This window comes from Melospiza melodia, chromosome 2 (assembly GCF_035770615.1).
Source record: "Melospiza melodia melodia isolate bMelMel2 chromosome 2, bMelMel2.pri, whole genome shotgun sequence".
Lineage (NCBI taxonomy): Eukaryota > Metazoa > Chordata > Aves > Passeriformes > Passerellidae > Melospiza > Melospiza melodia.
Window position 1 is genome coordinate 95,852,453 of NC_086195.1, and position 24,527 is coordinate 95,876,979.

The 24,527-nt window shown below is 34.7% G+C and overlaps 1 protein-coding gene across 1 annotated transcript in view; it reads right to left on the reverse strand.

Moving 5' to 3' along the window:
- The window catches only part of DIAPH3 (diaphanous related formin 3), a 195,772-nt gene that overhangs the window by 90,906 nt on the left and 80,339 nt on the right, over nt 1-24,527 (reverse strand). The window contains exons 20-22 of the mRNA XM_063150337.1: nt 18,393-18,494; nt 7,160-7,399; nt 4,473-4,602 (exon numbers count right to left, since the gene is read on the reverse strand). Coding sequence (XP_063006407.1) covers nt 4,473-4,602; nt 7,160-7,399; nt 18,393-18,494 — 472 coding nt within the window. The remainder of the gene's footprint in view (nt 1-4,472; nt 4,603-7,159; nt 7,400-18,392; nt 18,495-24,527) is intronic.

Here is a 24,527-nt window from a genome sequence, read left to right on the forward strand (position 1 = left end):
ACTTGCAGATATTTAGGGTAAGATTGTTAATAACTAACTGCTTTGAATATGCAGTGAGAGTGGTTAATAATGGTTCCAAATGTACTATTAGCATGGAATGGCAATGAATATCAGTCTAGTAGAGTTAAAAATAAAAGTTTAAAAGTGGCCACATTTATCAATCTTCTATCCAATATTGTCACTCTAAAATCAAACTCCCTGAGGTATATAGGTAGCAAGATACACAAGTCTACAAGTACATCTAAATGCAACCTCAGCACCTTCCAACTCATTAAAATTAAGCTTTCTCACCTTTAAAGGTCCATACAACTGCACAATGCATTCAGCTTTTTTAATTGCCTTTTCCACCATTTTAAGGTACTTCTTGCAATCGATTTCTGCGTAACCCAGTCAATATTTTTGTATTTCAGCAGATATCCACATTTTTTCCCTACAGAGTATATAACCCTGATGGCCTGAAAACAAGAGCCTGTGAATTTGTGACCCAAATCAAAACCCAAGAAATGCATAGAATAAATATATTATTTAATAGTACTGAGAAACTTATCATTACCTTAGAAATTCTCTAATAAGAAAAACAACTTTTCCTTATGATGTATAGAATTCTTACAAAATATATATTACTATTTTTCTCTCATGCTGCCCTAATGTCTTTAAGTTTTATAGGTGGAGGTGTCCTATTTTTCATTGATATAGTTTAAACTTCACATTTTCAATTTGGCTTCTAGCTTTTTTAATTGTGAAGTGAAATTAATTGTCTATTAAAAAAAAAAAGTTTCAAAAAAGAGAAAATGGATATGTTACTTGTAAAGCTGTGATGAGTTAATGTCTTTTGGAGAAAGGAAAATCTGCAGCTTTACAGTGTTAGTACAATATGAAAGACTCAATACACTGTTACCTGTAAGGTCTGACTAAATTAGAGTCAATCAAGTAAAACTGCAGCCTGTATAAATGCAATATAAAACTTCATAATACCATAAAATAAGAATTAGTAAATTGTACTGAATTACCAAAATATTTCTTGTGTGAAATACTAACAGAAAAGCAGGGAAGTTTTTAATTATGTTTAAAAGAAAGGACAGCTTTAATTATAGAAATCTTCAGGAACTGTCATATCTGTAAGCTCATTAGCTGCAATGAAAGTTCCTCCTGCTGATCTAAGAGCACTTAAAAAACAGGATTTGTTACACTTCAAAGTAAAAAGGTATCTTTAATTCATGTACTGTAACAGTGAAATAAATCTACTTCTAGTATTACAGAAGCAAAAACTGAGACTTTAGCATACAATGGAAAGAAACCAAAACCACAAATTAAATACCTTAAATACCCTGAAGCAAACTTCAATTGCACAGGTCATATGTCCCTTACTGTTTGCCTCTCAAAATTAGATTTTAAAAAATATTTTTCCTGCAACAATTATTTACATACTGCGAATATTTAATAATTTATAAAATACATTAACTTGGTGCAGTCACTTGACACTGCCCTTGAAGTCTTACAAGCCATTTTAACACTGTATGATCACTGGACAATGTTTAATGAAATTAAAGAAGCATGAATGTTTCTTCTGGAAAGTATAAAAAGTAAACAAGTTGCTGAACATTGTAATGTTCTAATGTTCACCATTTTGAATAAGAAATAACTTGAAAGAGAAGTTTTAAGAATGAGCAAGCATAAACCAAAAAAATCCAAGGCATGCTACAAATAGGCTGGCTGATACAATGACAGTCATGCCAAGGAAGAATTCTACAAAAAAGCACCCTTTAAGACACTTATTTTGAGAAACCTGTGGAAGACTCAACAATTACTCGAAGATGATCAAGTCAAAACTAACAAGTGCACAGTATAATTCCATTTTTATGTAAAAATATATGTGCAGCTTCAAGTTTTCTGTTAATATTGTTCAAATGGCATTTACACATCTTTCTACCACAATAATTTTGATTTATAATTTAAAGAACAGCTGCAAATAATTCTTTTATGCCAGAAAAAATGTGAAATTATTGTATCTGAAGACATGAATATGCAGACAGGTAATAAAACCAGCTCAATAAAAAACAGCTTGCAACAAAGGTATAGGAGAATAGAATATTCTTATCCAACTTCATTGATTTATTATTGGAAAATATTTTTAAGAATTGCTTCAGAAAACAAAGTTCAGTAAAACCATGAAGGGAATTAAATTCTGCCACCTGTGTAAGGCCCTAACCTTTGCCAGAACAAAAGCTGCAGAAGAGGATTTAAAAACAATTACTGGAACAAAATGCTACCTCTATGGTTCAGGGGGAAATTGAACAATATATTAATATGACAGAAAAGCAGAAAAGAGCAATGTTGTCTCTTCACCCAACAACTTTGAGGAACAAAGCAGCATATGTGTGAATAGAACCTTTCTATTGGATGCCAGGAAAAACCAAGGCTGACTTCCTCCCTTCTGGGCCATCAGCAGCCTGTAACCCTTAGACATACCATTTGGATCCATTGGTTTTCCAAATTTACTGGAAGTGTAAATTGCCTCCCAGGAATGCAAATCAGGATGGATTATTTCTACTAAACCCTCAATTACAATATCTTAGAATGGAGGAAATTCTCTAAGCCCTCAGTACCAAAGCTCTGTTCTACCACAAATTGTTGGGGTTTTTTTCTGGAATACAGATATCTGACTATAGAAAATATTTTTGATTACTTCCCCTCTATCACTGCTCCTAGCACCCATAATGATGGCTTGTAATATCTGCTATGATTTTCCAGCTCTCTTGGTCAACTTGTTAGACTTCATCAGCATATCAGTAATACATGAGACCATTACAGTGGATGTGACTGAACAGATTCACAGACTTTCTTTATAACTGACCTTCTGCTAAGCTCAAGCAAAAATAGCCATTTCATTAAAAATTTAATGTACAAAAGTTGGTGCATATTAAATCAACTTGCTTCATAAAAATGTACTTTTGCAGAAGTACTAAAAGGTTTATAAAAACTCCATGAGTTACAGTTTTTTGTGATCTGCTCAGTTTTCCAAAATTCCAGTGCAACAGGAGTCTTTGAAAAACAGAATGGAGTTTTGCAGGGAGAGAAACTAATATAAACCAACACACTGACACCCTAATCTGTTAAAGATATCCTAAGCTTTTGTCTTCTTCACACAGGAAAAGTGAAATGCAAAATGCATCTCAGAATACGCTGTAGTAAATTCAATATATGAACTTGAAAACATGATCATTGATTTCCATCCTACCTCATACTGAGTGAGATCAAAGACTGCTAGTTATTACCAGATGCCTAGAACAGAACAAAAAGCCTGGGCTAACTGATAATTTTACTGGCTACTCTTTGAATGGCCAGTGATCTAGATCTCAGAAATTTTCCAGAAAACAGTCAGCAGTGTCATATAAGACAACTGTCTACACTGAAATACCACCTTCTATTAAGGATAAAAATAAACTCAACCACAATAACATATTAGTGATTAAAAAAAAAAATCAGTGACCAGTTAACACTGAAAATAATGCCAAACACACCAAATTAATATACAGCAGAAACTGTTTCTATTACCAGTACAAACAGCTAGGTGAAGGGCTTGAAGCATTTGACAGTTATTTAAAAATAATTGAAAATTTTCAGGGTTATATTACACCAAGTAAAACTGGAAATTTTAAGAAGCAGAAAGTGAACTCTATGTAAGTGACCACTATCTCAAGTCCTCTATCAGAGGCAGCTTTTGCAAAATTGTAATTTGTGGCAGGAGGACTGACTGAGGTATGAGAGTGACACTCTACAAGACATTATAGATAAACTTTGATATTTTCCAAACTGACATAAACTATTTTTAACTGAGCCCATCCAATCACTTTTTCCTGCCAGAGAATGACAGTGTTAAGGTAACATCAATTTCTACCCATATGCTTTGCCTGTTTAAATTACTTAAACTTATAAAACGTGGAAAAGGAACTTTTAATTAAGACGTTAATTTCAAAAAACTCAGCTGGTGCTTATACAGATTCTATATTGCATGATGAAACGACACATTTTTACAGACTTCCAATGCTACTGTTGCATGAAAAAGATACATGTAGGGAAGATACAACTGTTCCATGTTTAGAAAAAAATAAAATAAAGCGACGCCAGGACTGCCTTTCTACATGTCTGAATTAGAAGATGGTGAGTGATACACTTACTGTATAAAAGATCAAAGATTGGAATTAAGATCTGGTAACAGAAAAGAACTTTTAAAAGAAATCCAGTATGGAAAATGGTTCTAGAAAATATGTTAGAGGAACTGTAATGAGAAGTCCTGTAGTAAGTGTTAGAGGACCAAACAATTCAAGATCATTCACAGCAGCTTAAACTACTGATCTGAGATATTGATTATTAATATCTATTTTTGAAATATTGTTAGTAAAAAAAAAAGCATCTTATACACAAGACATTGAAATGTGTCAAAATCAAAACTTTTAGTTAGTTACACAAACCTTTACTAGCTTTATCCAAATGCTGAAAATCCTCAACAAAGTTCAGGACATCCTGATAGCTTTCTTCACACACTTCTACAAGAAAATGAAGCAATGTTGTTTTCTGGTCTGCTGACTTTGTGTCCTTCAGCTGAAGAGGGGGAAAAAAAGAAATGGAAAAACACTGAGAAAAATTTTGTTTCTGGCATTTTAATAATTGATATATATTAGTAATTATTCATCTGAGAAAGGAAAGAGGAAACTATTGAGTAGTACATTTTTTAAAGACAGTAATGGGCTGTTTAATTTCCCCCCTTGCTAAAAATCCCTAGAAAGATTGGACTAAGTATTTTTTCATTTCACGCAATTTTTGTGTTCATATTCAAAAACAATATACATATTTCTTTTTAAAATGTACTTAATTCAACAATACGGGGATATTTACAAAACTGTGAATAAGCACATGAAAGTACAAAAAAGAAAAATCAAAGTTAAATCAACAAAATCTAACTACACATAATGCATGCATCCACTGATGACATGATTTCCTTCTTTATGTATAAAATTAACTCTAACCTAAAAATATTTATGTAGTGGAAGCTACAGAAGCTCAACACACACAAGCTCCTGTTATCAATTCTCAATACAGTAAATAAGAGCTCATAAGGTGTTATTGTTTAAAAATGCTGACTTAAAGAATTCTTAAATGTAAAGCTTTCTTTCTAGACTCTTTATACATATAAAATTATTTTCAAGCCTGGCCAATTTAAATCCTGCAGCTATTTGAGTAAAAACACTAACAATTGACAACTGACAAACTTCTGTTGCAGTCTTTCAAATGAGATGTTCTTTCAAATCAAAGACATTTTTATAAATAGAAAATGGCATCACATATGAAAGTGTTAATTCACTACTTAAGAACTATTTCTGCATTAAAAAAAAAAATTATGAAAAGTATAGAAGCATGTAGGCACAAAGTAAACAGGAGTATAAAAAGGGCTGCCACAATTACACAAAGACTTGTCCATCTGAATATCATGGCACCAACTCCTTAACACGGTATTGATTTTTCATAATTAACTATAAAAAGTCTGTTTATTTCCAATGATCAAAATGCTACTGTGCTGAGATATACTCTCCCAGAGCATGCATGTTTTCCTCCAGAAAAGTGGATTAGTAACACAGTTTTCCAAATAAACAGGAAATGGAACACATATATATCAAAACCCAAAAATATATTCTAGGAACCTTACTGTATGCAATGTTATAAAATATGTTACTTCTATTGTATTGGGAATCTCAATGAAAGATGTCTCAATAACACCACAAAAAACTTCTACAATGTGACACTGTAGTGTATGTAATACACTGTGATACATAACAATAGTTAGCTATAAATACAAACCTGTGTTATAAACATGCATATAATTTAATACATCATTAATTAATGAATGATTGAGTATTAGCATATCAATATTGTATCTCCTGAGACTACTCATGGCTGTTCTCTTTTGTAGAAGAATTAATACAGTCATTCATTCCATACGCTCATTATCTATACATATCAATTCCCTCTCCTATTTCTAGTACTCCATGGTTATCTTCAAAATCTTCATATTCTAGATCTTAATAAATTATTTCTCCAAGATAAATTCTGACTTTTGATCCTGTTCTTATTCTTTTCATAATATATTTTTGTCTTGTGCATTAAAAATACAGAGAATATAACCAGACATAGGACAGATTCTTGTCAAATCATACTTAAGTAAATGCATCTAAAGAATAAAGAACCTTTAGTACCTTCCTTCTGAATATGTTCCTCAGCAAGTTGTCTTTTTAACTCAATCACTTCATCTACAATATATTAACTTCAGGTGGATGACTCATGCTTAATACTTACTTTAGACTAGGGAAAGAATATAAGTTATTCTTTATGAATATTTATGTCATAGGTATCACATTCAACACTCAGTGAAAGAATTCTTCTGAAATATGGCAGAATAAAGATGATCAGTTTCATGAATGTAGAAATTAACATATTGTGTTTTCTCTTGTGCAAAAAGATAAAGAAACAGGAAGACAAAGAGTACATACAAAGTTTCAAATAATTCCTTCCTTGCAAGAACTACATGTGCACTCTGAAGATTATTCAGCAATCTCCCAGGGAGCATAGGAAAAAAACAACAACACTAAATATGGGAAAGGTAACTAGCATTAGAATGGATTATAAATTAACACCCAGAAAAGTATAGACATTTTCTTGTATATACCTTATACAAAAGTTGAAAAAGTGAAAATTTAAGAAAAAGCAGAAGAAGCAAGAAACTGATGAAACTGAGTAACATAAGCGAATCACATAAGGAGTAAATTCATGTCCAAAAGAAAACATAACTGTATTAAAACATACAAAAATGTAATAGATGCCTTAGAAGTGCTCAGACCTGTTAAAATTACAAAACCACTATGATCACAGTGATTGGATCCTTACACAACCTTATTTAGTTTGGGTTTTTTATTATTCCCTCAGAATAAAATCACTTAAAAATGATTAAATGCAAGCCAGTTTTAAGATGACTGTTCATGGATCAACTGTACTTTTCAAACTATCAACTAATGCAAATAATAAGGAAAAAAACAGTAAGCAAATAATTAACTGCAGGAAAAGCATCAAAACAATTTATGCAGTATATGGACATTTCAAAACTCACTTTACATAGGGAGCTGAGATTATATCCAAAGGTCTGTGCATTCCGAGAACCTGCATTCATGTAGTTTCCCATTAACAATACTAGTTCCAGTAGCTTGCTAAAGCTTTTACTCTTTTTTATCTCTTCACAGGCAGCACTGACAGCCATGATGTCAGGTTTGATGTTGTTCACCTGCTCTTCAAACTGAAGCTTAAAAAGAATAGCACTGAGCCGTGGCCGTAGTCTCTTCACATTGCTCATCTGATTGAAAAGAGAAATAGAAGATTTCCTTTAAAATTCATGGTACACTTTGGCACTGTACAAATGCATACACTCTGAAATGATTTATTGGTGTGACAGGCTTGAAGAAGCAATATATCTGCTATAACTGATAGCAAATAAATGAATGAATGAGAGACACTTGGGTAAGCAACTGAAATCCCATCTTGTGGTTAATATGAACTGCCCCCATCCTTTCCAAATAACTAGTATGTGTAAGCAATAAAAGATAAAGCATCATCATATATCACATCTGTCAATTCATGTACCAAATCCCATAAAACTAATCCAAGTTTATGACCCAGTAGTTGCAAAGGAATGAAAGTAGTTCACAAATTTTGTATAACTCTGGATGTACCAAAACAAGACAAATCTCATTTTCTGGTGCGAATATTTGAAAACTGACGTCAATAAGAGCCTATGAAAAACTTGCAGGAAAATAACAGCTTTGAAAAAATCTTTGAAATACTCAATATAGTATACACTAATATATACCAATATTCATACCCCCTACACTCCTGTATACTAACCTAATACAGTTCATTAGCTGCAGCTGAATGCTTCCAGGAAAACAGCTTCTGTTGATCACATACAAAAGACTTGGCTTTTTCTATGGCTTAGTGATTATGTATTTTCAACAGAAATTTTGACCTTCTTATATACTAGGTCACCGAATTCTCACTCCAAAAAGACTTTGCACATGTTTACTACATCCACACAAGGAACACTAAAACATTATCAATTAGCTGCTTTTTCCCTATCCCTGTTTTCTCATCAATTTAATGAATTCCGTAAGATCTCCTTCCTCGTGCTTGTCTTCTTCTTTCTCAAGGCAAGGTTCAAGACAATAATTTCTTTACAATTCTCAAAATCCTAAACTAAGTTTTTACTTTTTTTTCTTAATAAGGAGCATGTTGTTTCCAGCTATCAGTACTTCTCAATGCAAGAAAGAAGCAATAATATTGGCACTTCTCCTACAAAGCAGTAGGCTTCATACAATGGCCTTAAATTTTGCCTCTAAATTGGACACAACCCCCTCCAAACCACAGTGATACCTAAGGGTTTTACAGACTATTTCTCAACACAGATCTAGCCTACCAATGTGAAAATTCCTCTGACAGTGCAGCATTCATAAGTCATATGGCACTGATTATCCCCAGAGACTCAGTGTAAAGGATAATGGTGACACTCCATCCATTTTCAGTGTAAAGTGAAACTGAAGCCTGTCTCATCCAAAGGGTTTGATATAGAGGCAGAAGAGGATGGAATTTACAATCTATTTTATTGGTTTTCCTGTGACAGTAGAAGAAAATAAAATCAGGTAGAGTTAACATTTTATGTCACTAGGCCATTTCAGAAATGCCTGCATAGCTGTGCAGCCACATGATGATGTCTCATTGAAGTAAACACACCATTTGGATTTTAGTTCAGGTAAAAAATCATGATGTAAAATAGGAAATAATTTCCACTAACTGTATTTTGGTTTTCACATAGAGCACATCACATAATCAGGATGTCTTTCAGATTAAACTAGGTTGAAAATCAACTGTTGTACTTTAGTCGACTGACTGCCTCCAGCCTGGTCGTCAAGTAAAACACTTAAAATGTACACTCTGAACATTATTAGCTCAGTACCAACTGTAGGCAGATATTCTGTTCTTATACTACATGAAATAGCATCCACCAAGTGTGGTAAAATTCTTTCTTAAGAATGGATAAATAAGGATAATGGCACTTGAATTTGAACAGGGCATTTCACAGCAAAATAGAAACAGAAATACCTGAATTCCACATTAAATTAAGACAGTACTCTAACAACTTTATACCTAATTTAAGAATAACTACATAAAAGAATGTTAAGGTAGTAGACAGAAGCAAGTGTCATAAATTCATTCTACAAGTTCTGTCAGGAAGAATCACTATTAACTCCTTTTCCTCAATTATCTTACTAAATTTGTATATGTACTACTACTACTCAGCATCTTGAGAACATGTTTTTAGTTATAAGTTTTGTCCTAAAGTTAGCCAGAAAAAAATTGGGACTAGACTAGGAAAAAAACCCCCACAACATTCCATTGAAATTATCCAGATTTTTAGTATTTAATACCATACTCAGGGTGCAATAGAGATGATCATTGATATTAAACCATAGAAACTACAAAAATTCACTGTAAGTTGCATTGATTTTAAATGATATTGAATTCACGATACTACTGAATTACCAGAAGATCTATCATTTGTTGATGCTTGGCTTTTCAGACAGGCAGATCCTTGAAACTGAAATATTCACGTACTTTAGATCACAGAGATGCATGTTGTTGGTATTATTTCTTTACTTGCTTGCTAAGTCAAAAATTGAGAAGAGTTCCCTTAGTAACATATGGCTTTTTTTGTGACACGTAGTTCAGTTATATTTAAACTGTAAAATCCATACACCCTACCACAAAAGGTGCTAAGAATCTAAGTGTTGCAATGCTGACCAACTTATGTTAACATCCCTTATTTTTTTTAATCAGAGTATAAGGACATAAGTTTACGTCAGTTTTGATAATGGAATTCTGAAAACAAACTATCCAAATAACTAAAACAGGAAGTTGAATTAGAAACCTATACATGCCAGAGAACTCAGTGCACAGGTAATGAATTGTACTACTTTTTAAGTAATAGTCCACAAAAAGAGTTTCACTACAAGCAACTCCAAATGGGAACTGACTTATGAGTAGAGATACCCAGTAGCAGCTCTCACAGATCTCACATCCAACAGCAAAGACAGGTCCTCCTCTCAAATACAGCATAAATCACAAGGCAACTACAAGAATGTGCAATCTGATACATGTGTACTCTCACTATCTTTTTCTGATGATGTCAAGTAAAGGAAAGCATCTCAGAAGTTCCACTGACACTACATTTTGATCACTGAAGGGGTTTCATTCCTGTCACAAGCTCATGGAAAAAAACACTGCAAGCACTTCAGTTTCATTCAGCACTTCACCTTCTTTAAAAGGAGTACCAGTGCTGAGGCAGTCAGACCACCTGAAAATGTTCTCATCCAAAAAGTAAAATAACACTTACAGCCAAGCTGACTGAAGAGAGCAAACTGGAACACCATTCCCTGTGGATAATGTATGGCTTTCACCTCTGCAGCACCAGTGAACTCCTAAGAGTGCAGAGGTAAAAATGACACTTATCTTTAAACCCAGGCACTTGAAAAACAGGAAAAAAAAATCAGACAGGGAAGGACTGATACCTTAACAGGTATTTTATCACATTTAAAGAAGATAAAAGAACATCCTGCTCAATTTGAAAAGGACAGCCAACATGCCTAAATCTTAGTGAAAACCAGGAGCATTCTGGAAAGATGAAACATTATTTCACACTGTGGGAAGTCAATTCGCGATGAAAATCAGTATTTTTGATGAAATGTTTTATGTATAGTGGAAATAGTACCTCTTTCTTCACCTTTGACATACTCTTTTTCCTCAAGGAAATACTAATAAAGTCAAGAACTGCCAACGCAAAATTAAAATTACTTAAGAGAAATTGAGTACACATATAAACATTTATTTATATATATATATATATATATATATATACATACCCACATATTTATATGTATGTATACATGCAAACAATTGAACTAATGACTTTTCAGCCTTATTAGCAATGATGGAGAGCATGTCCTGTTACTCTGCTTCTCCAGCCTGAATTATAATCGGCGTGAACCACTAAGGAAGTTTCTTGCAAATCAAATATTTTCCTAAAGGATACTCAGAGCAGAATAGAAGGCAGTGTACTGTAAGTGACACAGGGACAACACCTATCAATTACCTCCCAGCTGCACACAGGCAGCCTTCTTTGTCTTGTGGATGATAGTGCGCTGATTCACAGTGCAGAAAATCCCTGGTACTGTTTTGGATTGCATTATGTTCAACAAAGATGGCCCAGCAAGGTCAGTGAGCACATCTCAGAATTGCCAATGGGGGCTACAACACAGCTGTCAAAATAAGCTGAGCTTACCATCTTCAGGCCGAAATTCACAGGAAGGTAAGTTCTGTGAAAAGAAAGTAGCCCTTTTCTTTTGTCTTATCCAAAAAAATACTATTAGATGTACTGATCAGTACGAAATGCAGACCGCTTTTGTTTCTCCAAGTTGAAACCAGACAATATTTTCCTAAAAACTAAACTTCCAAGAAGGAGAGGGTCCAAATTTCCAAAATTCTTCTATTTTTAGCTGGCCTAACAGATGTCTGAAAGGCTATTTTCATTAAAAGACACATATGGAGCAGATGCTATCAGACTGAAAAGGTTGCCTCATGGGAAACCAAGTCAAGAGCTTAATATAGGTAAAAATCCTCTGTAAAACCTCTAATTCATACAGGTAGAGAGAATAAATAAAGTAACACCAGAAGTCAAGGGCAGATGTCATTGAGGAATTTAAAAGCAAATATTATAGCATCAAACCAAATGGAGAAAAGTTTCTGAAACTGTATTCCAGATCGAAAAATCTGGTAAGTCTGACTTTAAAATAAATGCCTCATTTTCTGTCTGGCTATTACTAGGAATCCACCTCCTAATGAAAAGTCTACTATAAGGAATATCCCAAAACAGAGGTCATGAAGACACATGATCAAGGTCTGGATGAGAATGTCTCAAAATCATGACAGCAAGTTTAGTACTTCCCATCAGGTTGAACCATCATAACAATTCCCACATAATAGTGGAATTTGATGTTACATAGCTTGCAGCTGATTTTGATGTCTTTGATGCGACAGACAAGACCCACTTCAAAAAAAGGTCAGGCCTCCAACCATTTGCATCATCTTCTCTACTGACCCAACAAGGTGTGTCCCAGTTAATTTTCTCAGAAGGAAGATATGTGCCTATGATCATGACAGTACTGCTAAGGAAAAAACACTCCACTGTAGAGCTTCTGTGGCCCTGTCAACAGTGAATTCAGTAATGACTGGGGAATTTTTATCCAATGGTTATTTGGTGTATTTGGAACCACAGTTAATCTGTGGCAAAAACAGTCTGACATGTCACATAAGTGAATGCTGCAGATGACAGTTTGCATGACTTGGAGAGTTTCTCAGTTCTACAAAAAGATCACAGGGAAAGCAAATCCTACAGCACCTGGAGCTGCACTGGGCTCTAATGTCTGAAGCGGGAAAGGTGAAATATCTGCATATTAATTTCAGGCTCTAGGGATTAAATAAGTACTGATCAGCCTCATGGTTCTTTCAGCACAGCTGCCCTACACTAGCCAGTCATTTGGATACCTAACTCAATTTAGGTGGCTAAATTCCAAGAAATCCTTTAATTTGATGAGTTAAAATGGCAGGACCATGGTCCCTACTACACACAGAAGTGTTTTCCTTATGATATGTAATGCATGACATGATCATTAGAGGGTTGCTTACATTACTAGTGAAGCAAAACATCAAATCGGATCCAGGACAGGCCCTTGATAGAATGTGCAAAGTGAATGGCTGGAAGCAAAAGATGAGGACCCTTCAGAGAAATAACATTCCTGCTCTGAAGCTGCAGCAATATCTGCCAAGAAGAGAACTGAGATAGCCTGTGTGTGGGCTAGAACAAATAACAAGCACCCACTTAGCCATCTGAATTAATATCAGGCAGTAAGACAATTTTTTTAAATTGTTCTTTAGATTAGCTACACAAAATGGTTTTACCAGAACTAAACAAGAGGTAAGAGTAAGGTCTGCTTCTACTGAAGCGTTTACAGGAGCACTCATCTGTAATATGGCATCACAAAGGAATTAATACAAGCCAATCCAATGGCAATTGCAAACAGTCAGATTATTGTAGATCATTCATGATGGCCATTTTCAGAAGGTATTCTGGAGCCTTGCTCTCCACCCTTACCTAGGTTCAAGGTTTGAAAAACATCAACATCACAGGAGTTAAGGATGTTCTCCTTCGCAACAGCATAGGTAACTTGACTGCAATTTGTCATAAAGATTCTTTAACTCTCACAGATGGCATATAAGAGAAAGTTAATTTTTGGCAACACTCCTGGAAAGGCTGGAAATACTGATAAAGAACACTGACAAGGCAGAGCAGCAGATACACATGACATCTAGAAGACACAGAAGATAAGGTTTGCAGATAGAAATTAACACAATCAAAATATCTCACAGCCCAGATGCATGTCAGCACTTCAGAATTTTAAACAGACTGAAATGTCACTAGGTATGGCTCTGTCCAAGCATCAAGTCTTATGAAAGGCAGAGTATGCTTCTGCAGAAACAGTGATAGTATGATATTTTCCAGACAACAGTGAAAAAACATTAATACATTTTGAGTTATCCTCAACGAGAACGTACAGGTGAAACTATCAGCTGAATATGGAATTGATCAATTTAAGTGTCTTCTGAATTATTTAAGACAAACTAGCCTTCATCAGGCCTCACTCTAATCTTCAATTTACTCTAGTGAAATCTTTTCCTTTGGTACGAACTCATTAAAAACACATCCATCAGTGAACAAGCTGTGAAGCCACATGAGGATTGCTTGCCAAATTCTATTTGGGTTAGCTGTCAGTGAATTTCACAAGGTCTGAACATTAATTATTTCTGAAACAATATTTTGTAATTCCTTCAATTTTGTCTTTGAGCAAATATAAGTGATCAAGGAAAAATCTGTTTCCTTTTTTTTCACTACCAGACAATATGGGAACATCTTTCTGAATGTCTCAGATTACAAGAAAAGAAAGACAGCAGGAGCTATCACATGTGGCTCTTGAGACAGTGTTCTCATATGTAAGAATGCTAGTACACTTGCATACACCTGAGGTCAAATGCCTACTAATAGCATCCTGTCAAGCATCAGAAACTTTTTACATTAGAAGTGTTTATAAACAACATCAAAACTTTTATTTCTTAAATGGAATTGCATTTATAGATTTCAAACCACATAATAAATTTAATATTTATTTTATACCACTAAGGATTACAGGCACTGATGAGGCTACATAAAATCCTAGAATATTGTTGTGTTGGAAGGAATCTTAAAAATCATCTAGTTCCAACTCCCCTGCTGTGGATAGGGACACCCTCCACCAGACCAGGTTGCTCTGAGCCTCATTCAACCTAGCTTTGAAAATTTCCTGGGATGGGACATCCACATTCCCTGGGCAACCTGTTCCACTTGTCTCATGCTGGAATTTACTACTGGATTCAGCTATATGCATGGAGCATTATCAATTCAGAACTACTTTTTGGAATGGTTCCTAGTGCAACAAACAGCTAAAATATGTTGGCATGGGTAGGCCTGAAGCCTTAGCACTGCTGTGTGGACAAGAGAGGGAGGAGAGGCAGATGAGTGGTGCTGTAAAGGTGGGAACTGCAGTTACAGGACACTGAGGGCAGGGGAGGTGCAGCAAAGATCTGGAGCCATCTGATATGGGACTAAACATTGCCATGCACCTCTGTGCCTCGCTAAATGCCCTGAAATGTCAGACCTAGAGGCACAGGGATCCCTGATAAAGAGCATCAAACTGTGATTTCTTAAATGGAATGGCATTCATGGATATCAAACCATATAATAAATTTGAAATAGTCTAGGACTATTTTACAACACAAAGAATTACAGCCACAGTAAATAAACAAGTGTACCTCAAATCACAGAATGGAATTCTATGAGAATTCAGAACATTCAAGTTCTGAACAGCTAGAAGATGCTTGTGCTCAACTTCCTAATAAATAAGATATTAACCAGTGGTATGGTAATAGTTCAGTAAAAATCCATTAAACAGATTACTGCAATCAAAGTATCAGTCATGATCAATAAATCTAACTAGTAGTTATTACATCAACTTCACTGAAAATAAATTAGATTAATATTTACTAAATTATCTACTCCTTAAACATTTCTTTGATATGATGACAGACACTACACCAAAATTAGGAAAAAATACTGTCTAAAACAATACCTTTTTCTTAGTAGGAAAGAACTACCTGCAAAACAAATCAACACTGCTAAAAATCCTAAAGCAACAAAATATTTAAACTGTCCATTGAAGAAAGAACCAGGTACAAAAAGTAAAAACCTCCAAAATACAACCTCTCTCAACAGTTACCAAGATGAACATCTAGATGAAACCTCATTCATCTCCAAGATAATCTTCACCATTATCAAGTTTTATTCAAGATTCAGCATGGTGCTAGTAAAGACAAGGTTGTGAGTTTGATCCCTGTAAGGGCTATGCCCTTAAGAGCTGGACTCAATGATCCTTGTGGATCCCTTCCAACTGAGAATACTCTGTGATTCTGTGGTAATTAATGAAATTACCAAGAAAACAATATGAAGGTTAGGGAAGTTTTTAAGAAGTTTTGGAGAAGTTGATTGCAGTAAGTAAAACCAAGTACAAAACAAGAACCATGGTAAAACAAGATGCAATTGAGTACTTATGTTTCATCAAGCACAAGTTTGATGAAAACCTCATCATGAATTTGAAATACCCCATGAATTTGGGCAAGAAAATACTACATTCAATATAACATCAAGTTAAGGTAACAATAGCAAACTAAATTTTTAGTAAGATGAACAGAATTAATGTAATTGACATGAAATAGTTAATGAATCTGTACAAGCCCCTCCCTGTCCCCCTCCCACCCCCAAAAAAACCCCACAACTCTAAACCAAAAACAAAGCTCCACAGTAATACATGATAATATCTGTGCTCTGAGACATTGGCCTGGAGTAAGTGAAAGAAAGAACCTAGTGGAAAACAAAGTAGTTTATCTAAAGAAAACCCAAAGTCTGGAAGAGAAGATAAGGGCCATAAAGGATTTATTTTATACTTACAGCTGAATGAACAGAAAATATAAAAATTATAAATAACTAAAACAGAGAAGGCAGAAACCACAAAAGCAACTCATAGGGTCAATTCAAAGAAAACAAATCCTCACAACCATAAGACAAAACCCCAAACAAAAACCCAAAACCACAAGCAACACTCATGAAGGAAACCTGAACTGTTTAGAATCATGCTCTCAAGGTCTTTAAGCCAACAACAAAATTTAATTGACTTTTCTTGAAACATACAATACTGTAACAGTCACTGCCAGCCAATATCTCACTAAGTGTCTCGCTGTTGGTTTCAGAGTATCGAATCCTGACTTTCAATTCAAAGCCTGAAAGATAATGGGTTTCCATGATGAAAAAAAATTTATCGCACAAGTAGTAATTAGCCATTTATTCACTATTTAGATTCTTCCTTAGGAGTCAAATAGTTTAATTGTTCCTTTAATCACAACTTCAGAGAAAATTACCATGGAATCTCCTAATTCTCTAAAAATCATAACTATAAAACACTACTTATCTAAAAGACTTCAAGTCTTGCATTGTGTATTCAAGTTTGATTCTTCCCATTTAAAACAGACAGCAAAAATTAAGGCATAAACCAATATTTTTAAGGAAAAATAAACAAAACCAACAAAACCAGCAATAATGTGAAGATTGACATTAGCATTATCAGTGGCTTCCTAAGAAATGGGAAGAATTTCTCAGCCCCCTCCGTGGACAACAATAACAGAAAACATCCAGGAGAGCCAGATGGAGCTTGAAGAACTTTGAGGAAAAGTAAATGGATAGGATTCCACATTCAGAGTAAAAGAAAGTGACTTATTCAAATTTTCTCCCATTGGAACAGAAATGAAAAATGTTTCATGTAATAAACATTGTCGCTTGTTCTCTCAAATCCCCTCTGCTACATGCATAGAAGCTGTGACATGACAGAAACTGTTCCTGATGATGGGGTTTGGTCTTGTTTGTGGACTTTGTTTTTTAATGTTTTGCATAGTAAACCAGGAAAAGCAAGAACTTGCACTTTTCACTTAGTGGGAATCTGGCTGTTCCTTCAGAAAATAAGCTCCAGAAATTTTTGAGATATAAGAACTCTTATCACTTTGTCCATTTATTTTATTTTTCTGAGTTATCACTTGCCTCAACTTTTAAACACAAATTTATCAGAAAAGTTGGGCCAGATGCAGCAAAACTCTACCTACACTGTTATTGGTCTAGCTCTTCTCATCAACTGACAGTTCCATCTAACTGAGTATTATTCCCTCATGGGAAATTCCCTCAGATAAGATAATCTTAGCAATAACCACCTTAGGTTTAACCTCCAGGAATGGACAAGAAAAATCAAAGCCTTGTACAGATTTATGCGCCAGGAAACTACATAGCATTACTATGTGTTTGTCTGGATGAAGTAATTACCAACTATGAATTATGACCTATAGAGAAATTAGATGCAAACTGTATTTCCACAAAAAGCATCAACTGCCAGCTCTGAAGCAGCATTTTCTTTTTTTCACTTCCAGTCTTCCTTTGTGAATTCAACCTGGAAGATACTACAAACATATCTTTCCAGAGGGAAGGGAAAAAGTGATTAGGGATACTCTTTACAGGACATGGTATAAAACAGAGGCGGCAGGAGGCAGAATAGGTCAACTTGATCGCTATGACATTATGTTCTTCTCATTTACACGGAGAATAGAAAGAAAAACATAAGTGTAGAAAGCTTCAGTTCAAAAAGTTCAGATTTTTTAATGCAAACAAAAGTAAGGCCAAACTATTTTAGCTATGAAAATTCAAAAATAGCTCTGTATCTCCCAGTGAAACTTTGCCACAGAAAATAACTAAGTTTTTAACGTTTTGGTTTGGTTTCTTTTGCAAATACAAATAACTTGTTTAAACAAAGAGAATCCAAAATCATTCCAGAAGCAATATTTCAATAATTAGGCCTTTCACTTCCATGGATATGTCCAACAAAAGTCCAGTTGAATGGCAGCACCTGTAATCTTCTCCCAGTCTGGAACCCCTTCACTTTTAGGAAGAAGCAACTGTTTTGGTTTTTTTCTATAATATTATATTAACACTGTATTTCCAGAAAGGACAAAAAAAAAAAAAAAACAAAAACAACCAGTGATAATAAAACAGAACTCACCACAACACCAAACTGCTCTGGCTCAGACAAATTGTTATACTCGTTCTTGAACTTGGACAATGCATTCAATTGCTCTTGTTCAGGGAGGTGTTTTATTAAATTCTATAAAGGAAAATAAAATAGGCTTAAAAATCTCAGATTCAATGTTCCTTCTATTATTGTAAACAAACAGGTTTACACATGCATTACTGCCATACACTCCAAAGACAACACTCTTTCCTGAAGACAGCAGAATGTACATAGCAACACACAAATTAAAGTAACTGAGAGTGTAAAAGATAAGTGATGCAATACTGCCAGCAATACTGTAATACTGACACTGATTCTACACACTTCTGTAGCATTTTTTTAAAACTGTTTTTAAAGAAGGAATGTGCTTGATAGGCATGATGGAAACAGAACACTTCAAAGCAAACAAAACAGGAACTTTAAGTATAACATAACCACTCAAAGTCTGGCAAGAATTACTAATGCTAGATAAAAAGTATTTTGGAAAAGAATAATTAATTTTCTAGAATTTCAAAACAAAAGCTTAAACCCATTACACTTATTTACTTACTTACACTACTACTTAGCACGAAAACTTGCTAAAAGTAGTAAATCAGAGGTGAGATTTAGCTTCAGCTGAATTCTGAACTCAAAATGGGGAGGTTGGACACATATAAAGTGAATGTCTTACAGATAAGGGAATCAAACATTTCATCTTCATCTCTTCCCCTGAAGAATCCTCTGACTCCTTGAAGCTTCCTGAACACTTAGACACATATTATCTACAAAAAGACACTCACGTTTGGGCACCTGAACCCCACTCTAATTAGCTTCTGCTAGGCTGGCTAAAAATGGCTTTTTGGATATTCTGGAAATAGAAAGCTTCTCACACACTTAATTGTGGTATAAAATTTGAATCAGTAGCTCAATTCTGTCCCTTCCCAAGATGACTGCTGCAACTACCAGGCAATAGCCAGAGTCCCTACAGCCTGCTGTGTCTCTCAGATCATGACTCTGGTGTTTCTGGTTGCACATTGGTTAAGCTTCTGTCACAGTGAGAAAACACAAGAGAGATTTTCCTTACTTAAAACACTCTTTGGTCTACTGGTAAGTTCACTCTCCTGAACTTAAGATTCAATCCTTTTAACACTGAAGCCAGTCTAGGACACACAGCCGCCCCACTGCTATTATCATATTTCAAGAAAGAAACAAGACCAACTTCCCCATTACTTGATGGAAAAGGCAGACATTTTGGTTACCAACATTTGTTTATTATCTCTCAAGTAAATAGCTTTATTGATATACAATGAGCAAAAAAGAATTTGTTTTAGTTATTGAGCTGAATCTCCATCTGAAAGTCTTAAAAAAACCCTAATTTTACCCACTAAAGATTCTGATTCCTTCTTAAACAGGAAACTTAACCAGTTAAGATATAAAAATTGCCTCTCTGGGGCCAGGCAGATAAAAAGTCATATCTGTGCTTTGCTTAACACACTTCTTTAGTTTAAGAAGAACAAATTTTACTCTTTTCAGTAGGAGCTGAAAAATATCCCTAAATCAGTAGACTGATTCAACAGAATGTCCATGCTCAAATAAGGATTTTGGTAAGAAAAGACAAAACTACTAAAAATGCAGGAACAAAGATGCTTAAAACAATAATGTAAACTTAAATTTTAGGAGCTTGATTTAGATATGATGAAACTGAATTTTAGTGGAACAGCAGTCATACATATCCTTACTACTCTCACATTTGGAAAATATTTTTGTAAAACAGACTACACTTATTAATTATGGATGAAGATGTCTGGCAATAAATCAGTAACACTGAGGAAAAATGAAAGGGTACAAAGTGTAAAAAGGTACATTTTAAATTAGAAATTCATAACGCACCTATTTCTTTTTTTGATACCCAGCATTCCCAAACACAGCTCTAAATATAATACAATTCCTTAATATGTACTGAAACTAAAATGCTATTCTTTGATGCAGAAATAGTTTTCATATGAAGAAAAACTGTCCACAAAACTTTCAAAAACCAAAAACAGTCAAGTGTTAGACAAATATTTTCAACGTTGAGCATCAGAATATTAAAAAAAAAAGCAACCAAAACAGAAGGAGCAGCTGATATCAAAGCAGCTTTTATGGTGTACAGATAAAGCTTTTGAGCAGCTACAGATGAAACACATTTTGAATATCAAACAAGGAATAAGCAGGAGAAAGAATTTTGACTGTGTCACGGGAAATATTTCAATAATTAGTCAATGAGTCTTTGGATTACAACATGGCTTTTGGAGTTTTTACATTTTGAAGTGCTAGATTTAATTTCTAACTGAAGTGGGGAATGGAGACAGATGGAGAGAAAATACATTTTATTTCTTAAGCATAACAAGAGTTGGATTAAGAACAAATTTCCAACTTCAGAAACAGTGATTATTAGGGCCCACTGAACAAAACAGTTACAACTAAACAAAAATATCTGTTGAAAGCAAGAAATTTCTGAAAAGGAGAAGAACCATACTCTCTAAGGTAACCTATATGAATGAAGAAAATTAGCCAAATATGGCTGTAAACCTATATACTATTTCCCTCTTCTCAGCATGATGAAATACGTAGAACACATTTTCATAGCATGGTCATAATGCATACTTGAAAAGGATGTGGAAGGTAGAAATAGAGACATAGAGCTCGATACTTAAAGTTATTTAAAAGTATATATGAAGGTGCATACCAACTTTTTGAAGCAATGGGGCACATTGTTTTACCACTTTCAAAGAAAGATGGGCGTTTTAAGTCCTTTTTCAAGTTCAAACTTAGTCCCTTTTTCAAAGTTATTATGGGGTTGTTTTACTCGGAAACAAGCAATTTGGATGAACCCATTTGATAAATATTATTACATCTAAACTTGGAAACTAAATTTTAAGCCTAAGTTCTACTGAATTTTCCACCTGATTTAGGTCTTCAAGGGATTTATCACTTGGCAAAAAATACAGTCTATATTCTTGAGTGATTTATATGATTGTGTTCATACAGGATATTGTGCACATGATCACTTGCATTCCATTCCACTGAATTTTACATAATCACAGCAGCTGATAATATCACTGTACTCTTGTAGGATATAATTTCTCACTTTTGGCTCTTCATCTTCTCTTACCCTTTTCTTAAATAACATTGTTCACTCCCCTCCAAAAGGAAACATGAAAGGAAGGGCTCAACCACTGTTGAAACCACTTTGGACTCAATTTTGATGCCAACCACATAGAGAGGTTACTGTATACACTGAATTTCAACATAATTTACTGCCAATACCAATTAATAGAGCCACAAGATTATCAGCATAGTGTCAAAGAGTTATATCCTATTATATTTTTAGCTATGCCTACTGCAAAGCTCCAGTGGGGATAGGGTGTGCTAGATGTTCTAAATATATTGAAAATTAGGCATTCTTTATCCCAAGGCATACACAATTATAATGAAAATAATAGTCCACAGAAGAAATTAAAAATAATGATACAAAAGCAAAAAAATTATCCATGAAAATAAATTTTCTCTTCTTAGATTACTGCATCTTCACATAGAAGTATGCCATTAATTAACTACCCGTTATTGGTTTGATGATTTTCTTTATCAGAGTCTAAATGCAAAAATAAATTTCACCTTCTTTAGATAACACACATAGAAATTACCAAAATAACATTTTTTTATATTTTTGATATACAGTACTTATTTATACGGGTTGCTTCATTTAATTGCTGCGGACCTAATTTTTCTAACAAGCTAAATGTTAACTGTTGAAAAACAGTGCTAAGATCAAATAGCATGAGAGAGTCTCAGAGCAAGGATGGACTACCTGAGACAGAGTTTAAGCAGAGCATAACAAGATCATATTCCATCTGTCATTTTTTCATGCTACCATAGAGAATTTCCACTGTTATACCAAATAAAATAAGATAAAGATACACATCATGCTGCTGTTGAGCATGAAAAAAACCTTGAAAAAGTGATCTAAGTGCAAATTAGACTAAAAACACATTTTAGAAGTGTAAACTATGTTCATCCTAATAACCTTAAAGTAATAGTTTCAGTGCCAATATTAACTGCATCATTAAAGAATAGAATGAGAATTATAAAATGATTACATATACTGTCACTGGAGATCATGGTTCATGCTCGCTCCTTCAAATATTTAAGAGAAACATCTCATTTTTCAAAGAAGAAGGGAAAGTGAAGTCCAAATAGCTGAAGAGAAATTAAACATCCCTGAAATCCAAGTGACGGGAAGTGAGGGCAAAACCGCTTGCAGGAAAAAATGCACGCTGAGCATTGCACAGCCTCCTGTGCGATAACACAAGATATTATTTTGATATTCTGATATGGTGGAAATTCATTTTGCAGGAAAACAACAGAAATACAGATTTGTCTTGTTTTGACATCTGAATACAAGTTCCTATGTGTTGCAGTAGAAGCCACACCTGAATTTTAGTGAGCCTTAATGTAACAACTAATTTTATGACCCTGATACCTGTACTTGTTTTAACTAATCAATATTCCTGCAAATAGATTATGTTTCTAAAAAACCAATCTACCTTCAGCTTTCTTTCACATTTCAGCAGGGACTGGTACCCACATCTGCAACACACTTTGAAGCATGCTGAAGAGATTAGCTATCTAAAATCTACACCACATTACCAGTAGATAGACAGTAATTATCAATTATTGCTATATTATGTTTTGACATTTATGAGCCATAATAGAAATAATTTGAAGTTCATCACAGTATGCCCGAGTCCTGTCCAAAATACAGGTAATTTTTCTAAAGACTGACGTTTTCAAATTTACTGATGCCCACTAAGACGACTCAAGAATATGGCACATGACAGGCAAGGACGGACTCAGAGAAGTCACTCTGTTGAACTCTGGGAAAGCCTCATGGGCCCTTAATGTGTGCAGATACCCAACTAAGTGGTACAAAGAAGGTGTAACTAAGCTGTTCTTGGAGTTGTGCAATAGAAGAACAAAGGTCACAAGTTATCGCAATTAAGATTCCAGTTAGATAAACAAAGAAACATTTTCTACTACAAGTATTCAACACTGAAAAAGGTTTCCAGAAAAGCCAATGGGTCTCCAGACTCAGAGATACTAAAAATTTGATGGGAAAGGCCCTGATCAAAGTGCTCTAGTTGACCTGGCTTTGAGAGTCTTGGCTCAAAGGACTTCAAGACACCCCCTGCAAATTATTTTTCCCATGTTTAAAATGATTCACTTGTGTTTATTTCATTAAATTATTCAGCTTTTCAACCCTTAAATATCACTTATATAGAAGAATTTCCAGTTTATTTTGGCTCCACATAGAGTCATACTGACTTTGTGTTTTAAAAATGTAATATTGAAAGAGAAGACACTACCTAAATAAACTCCATGGAAGAGAAGTGGTGAATGCTGTAAATGCTCAAGGGCAAGACATTGGATTGTTACAGCTCTAACAAACAAAAAAACCATCCAAACTAAACAACAAAAATAGAGATTTGTGCAGATAAGACAGAGCTAAAACAAAGCAAAGAAAAATTTGGCAAGTAGGGAAGAAACAAAACATCATATGTACACAAGAAAAAGTCTCTATTTAGGTGTGGACAATATGGAACATTGAGAATATAAATTCAGCTGTGTCATACTTTAATCCCATCCAGCAAGCAAGCCCCAAGCAGCCCCTCACTCACTCCCCCCACAGTGGGATAAGGATGAGGTTGGAAGGGTTAAAGTCAGAAAACTCACAGGATAAAACCGTGCACACAAGCAAAGCAAAGCAAGGAATTCATTCACTGGTTCCCATGGGCTGGGAGATGTTTACTGCCATCTTCAGGAGAGCAGGGCTCCATCAAATGTAATGCTGACTTGACAAACACCACCACTCCATCTCCCTTCTTTTTTCTCCCTCCCACTTTACATACTGAGCATCATGTCATACTGTCTGGAATGTCCCCTTGGTCATTTGGGGTCACCTGTCCTGGCTGTGTCCCCTCCCAACCTTCCATACATACCCAGCCCCCTTGCCAGCGTGGCAGTACCAACAAAAAGGCCTTGGCTCTGTGCAAGCCCTGCTCAGGAATAACAAAAACATCTCTGTACTATCAACCCTGTGTTCAGCAC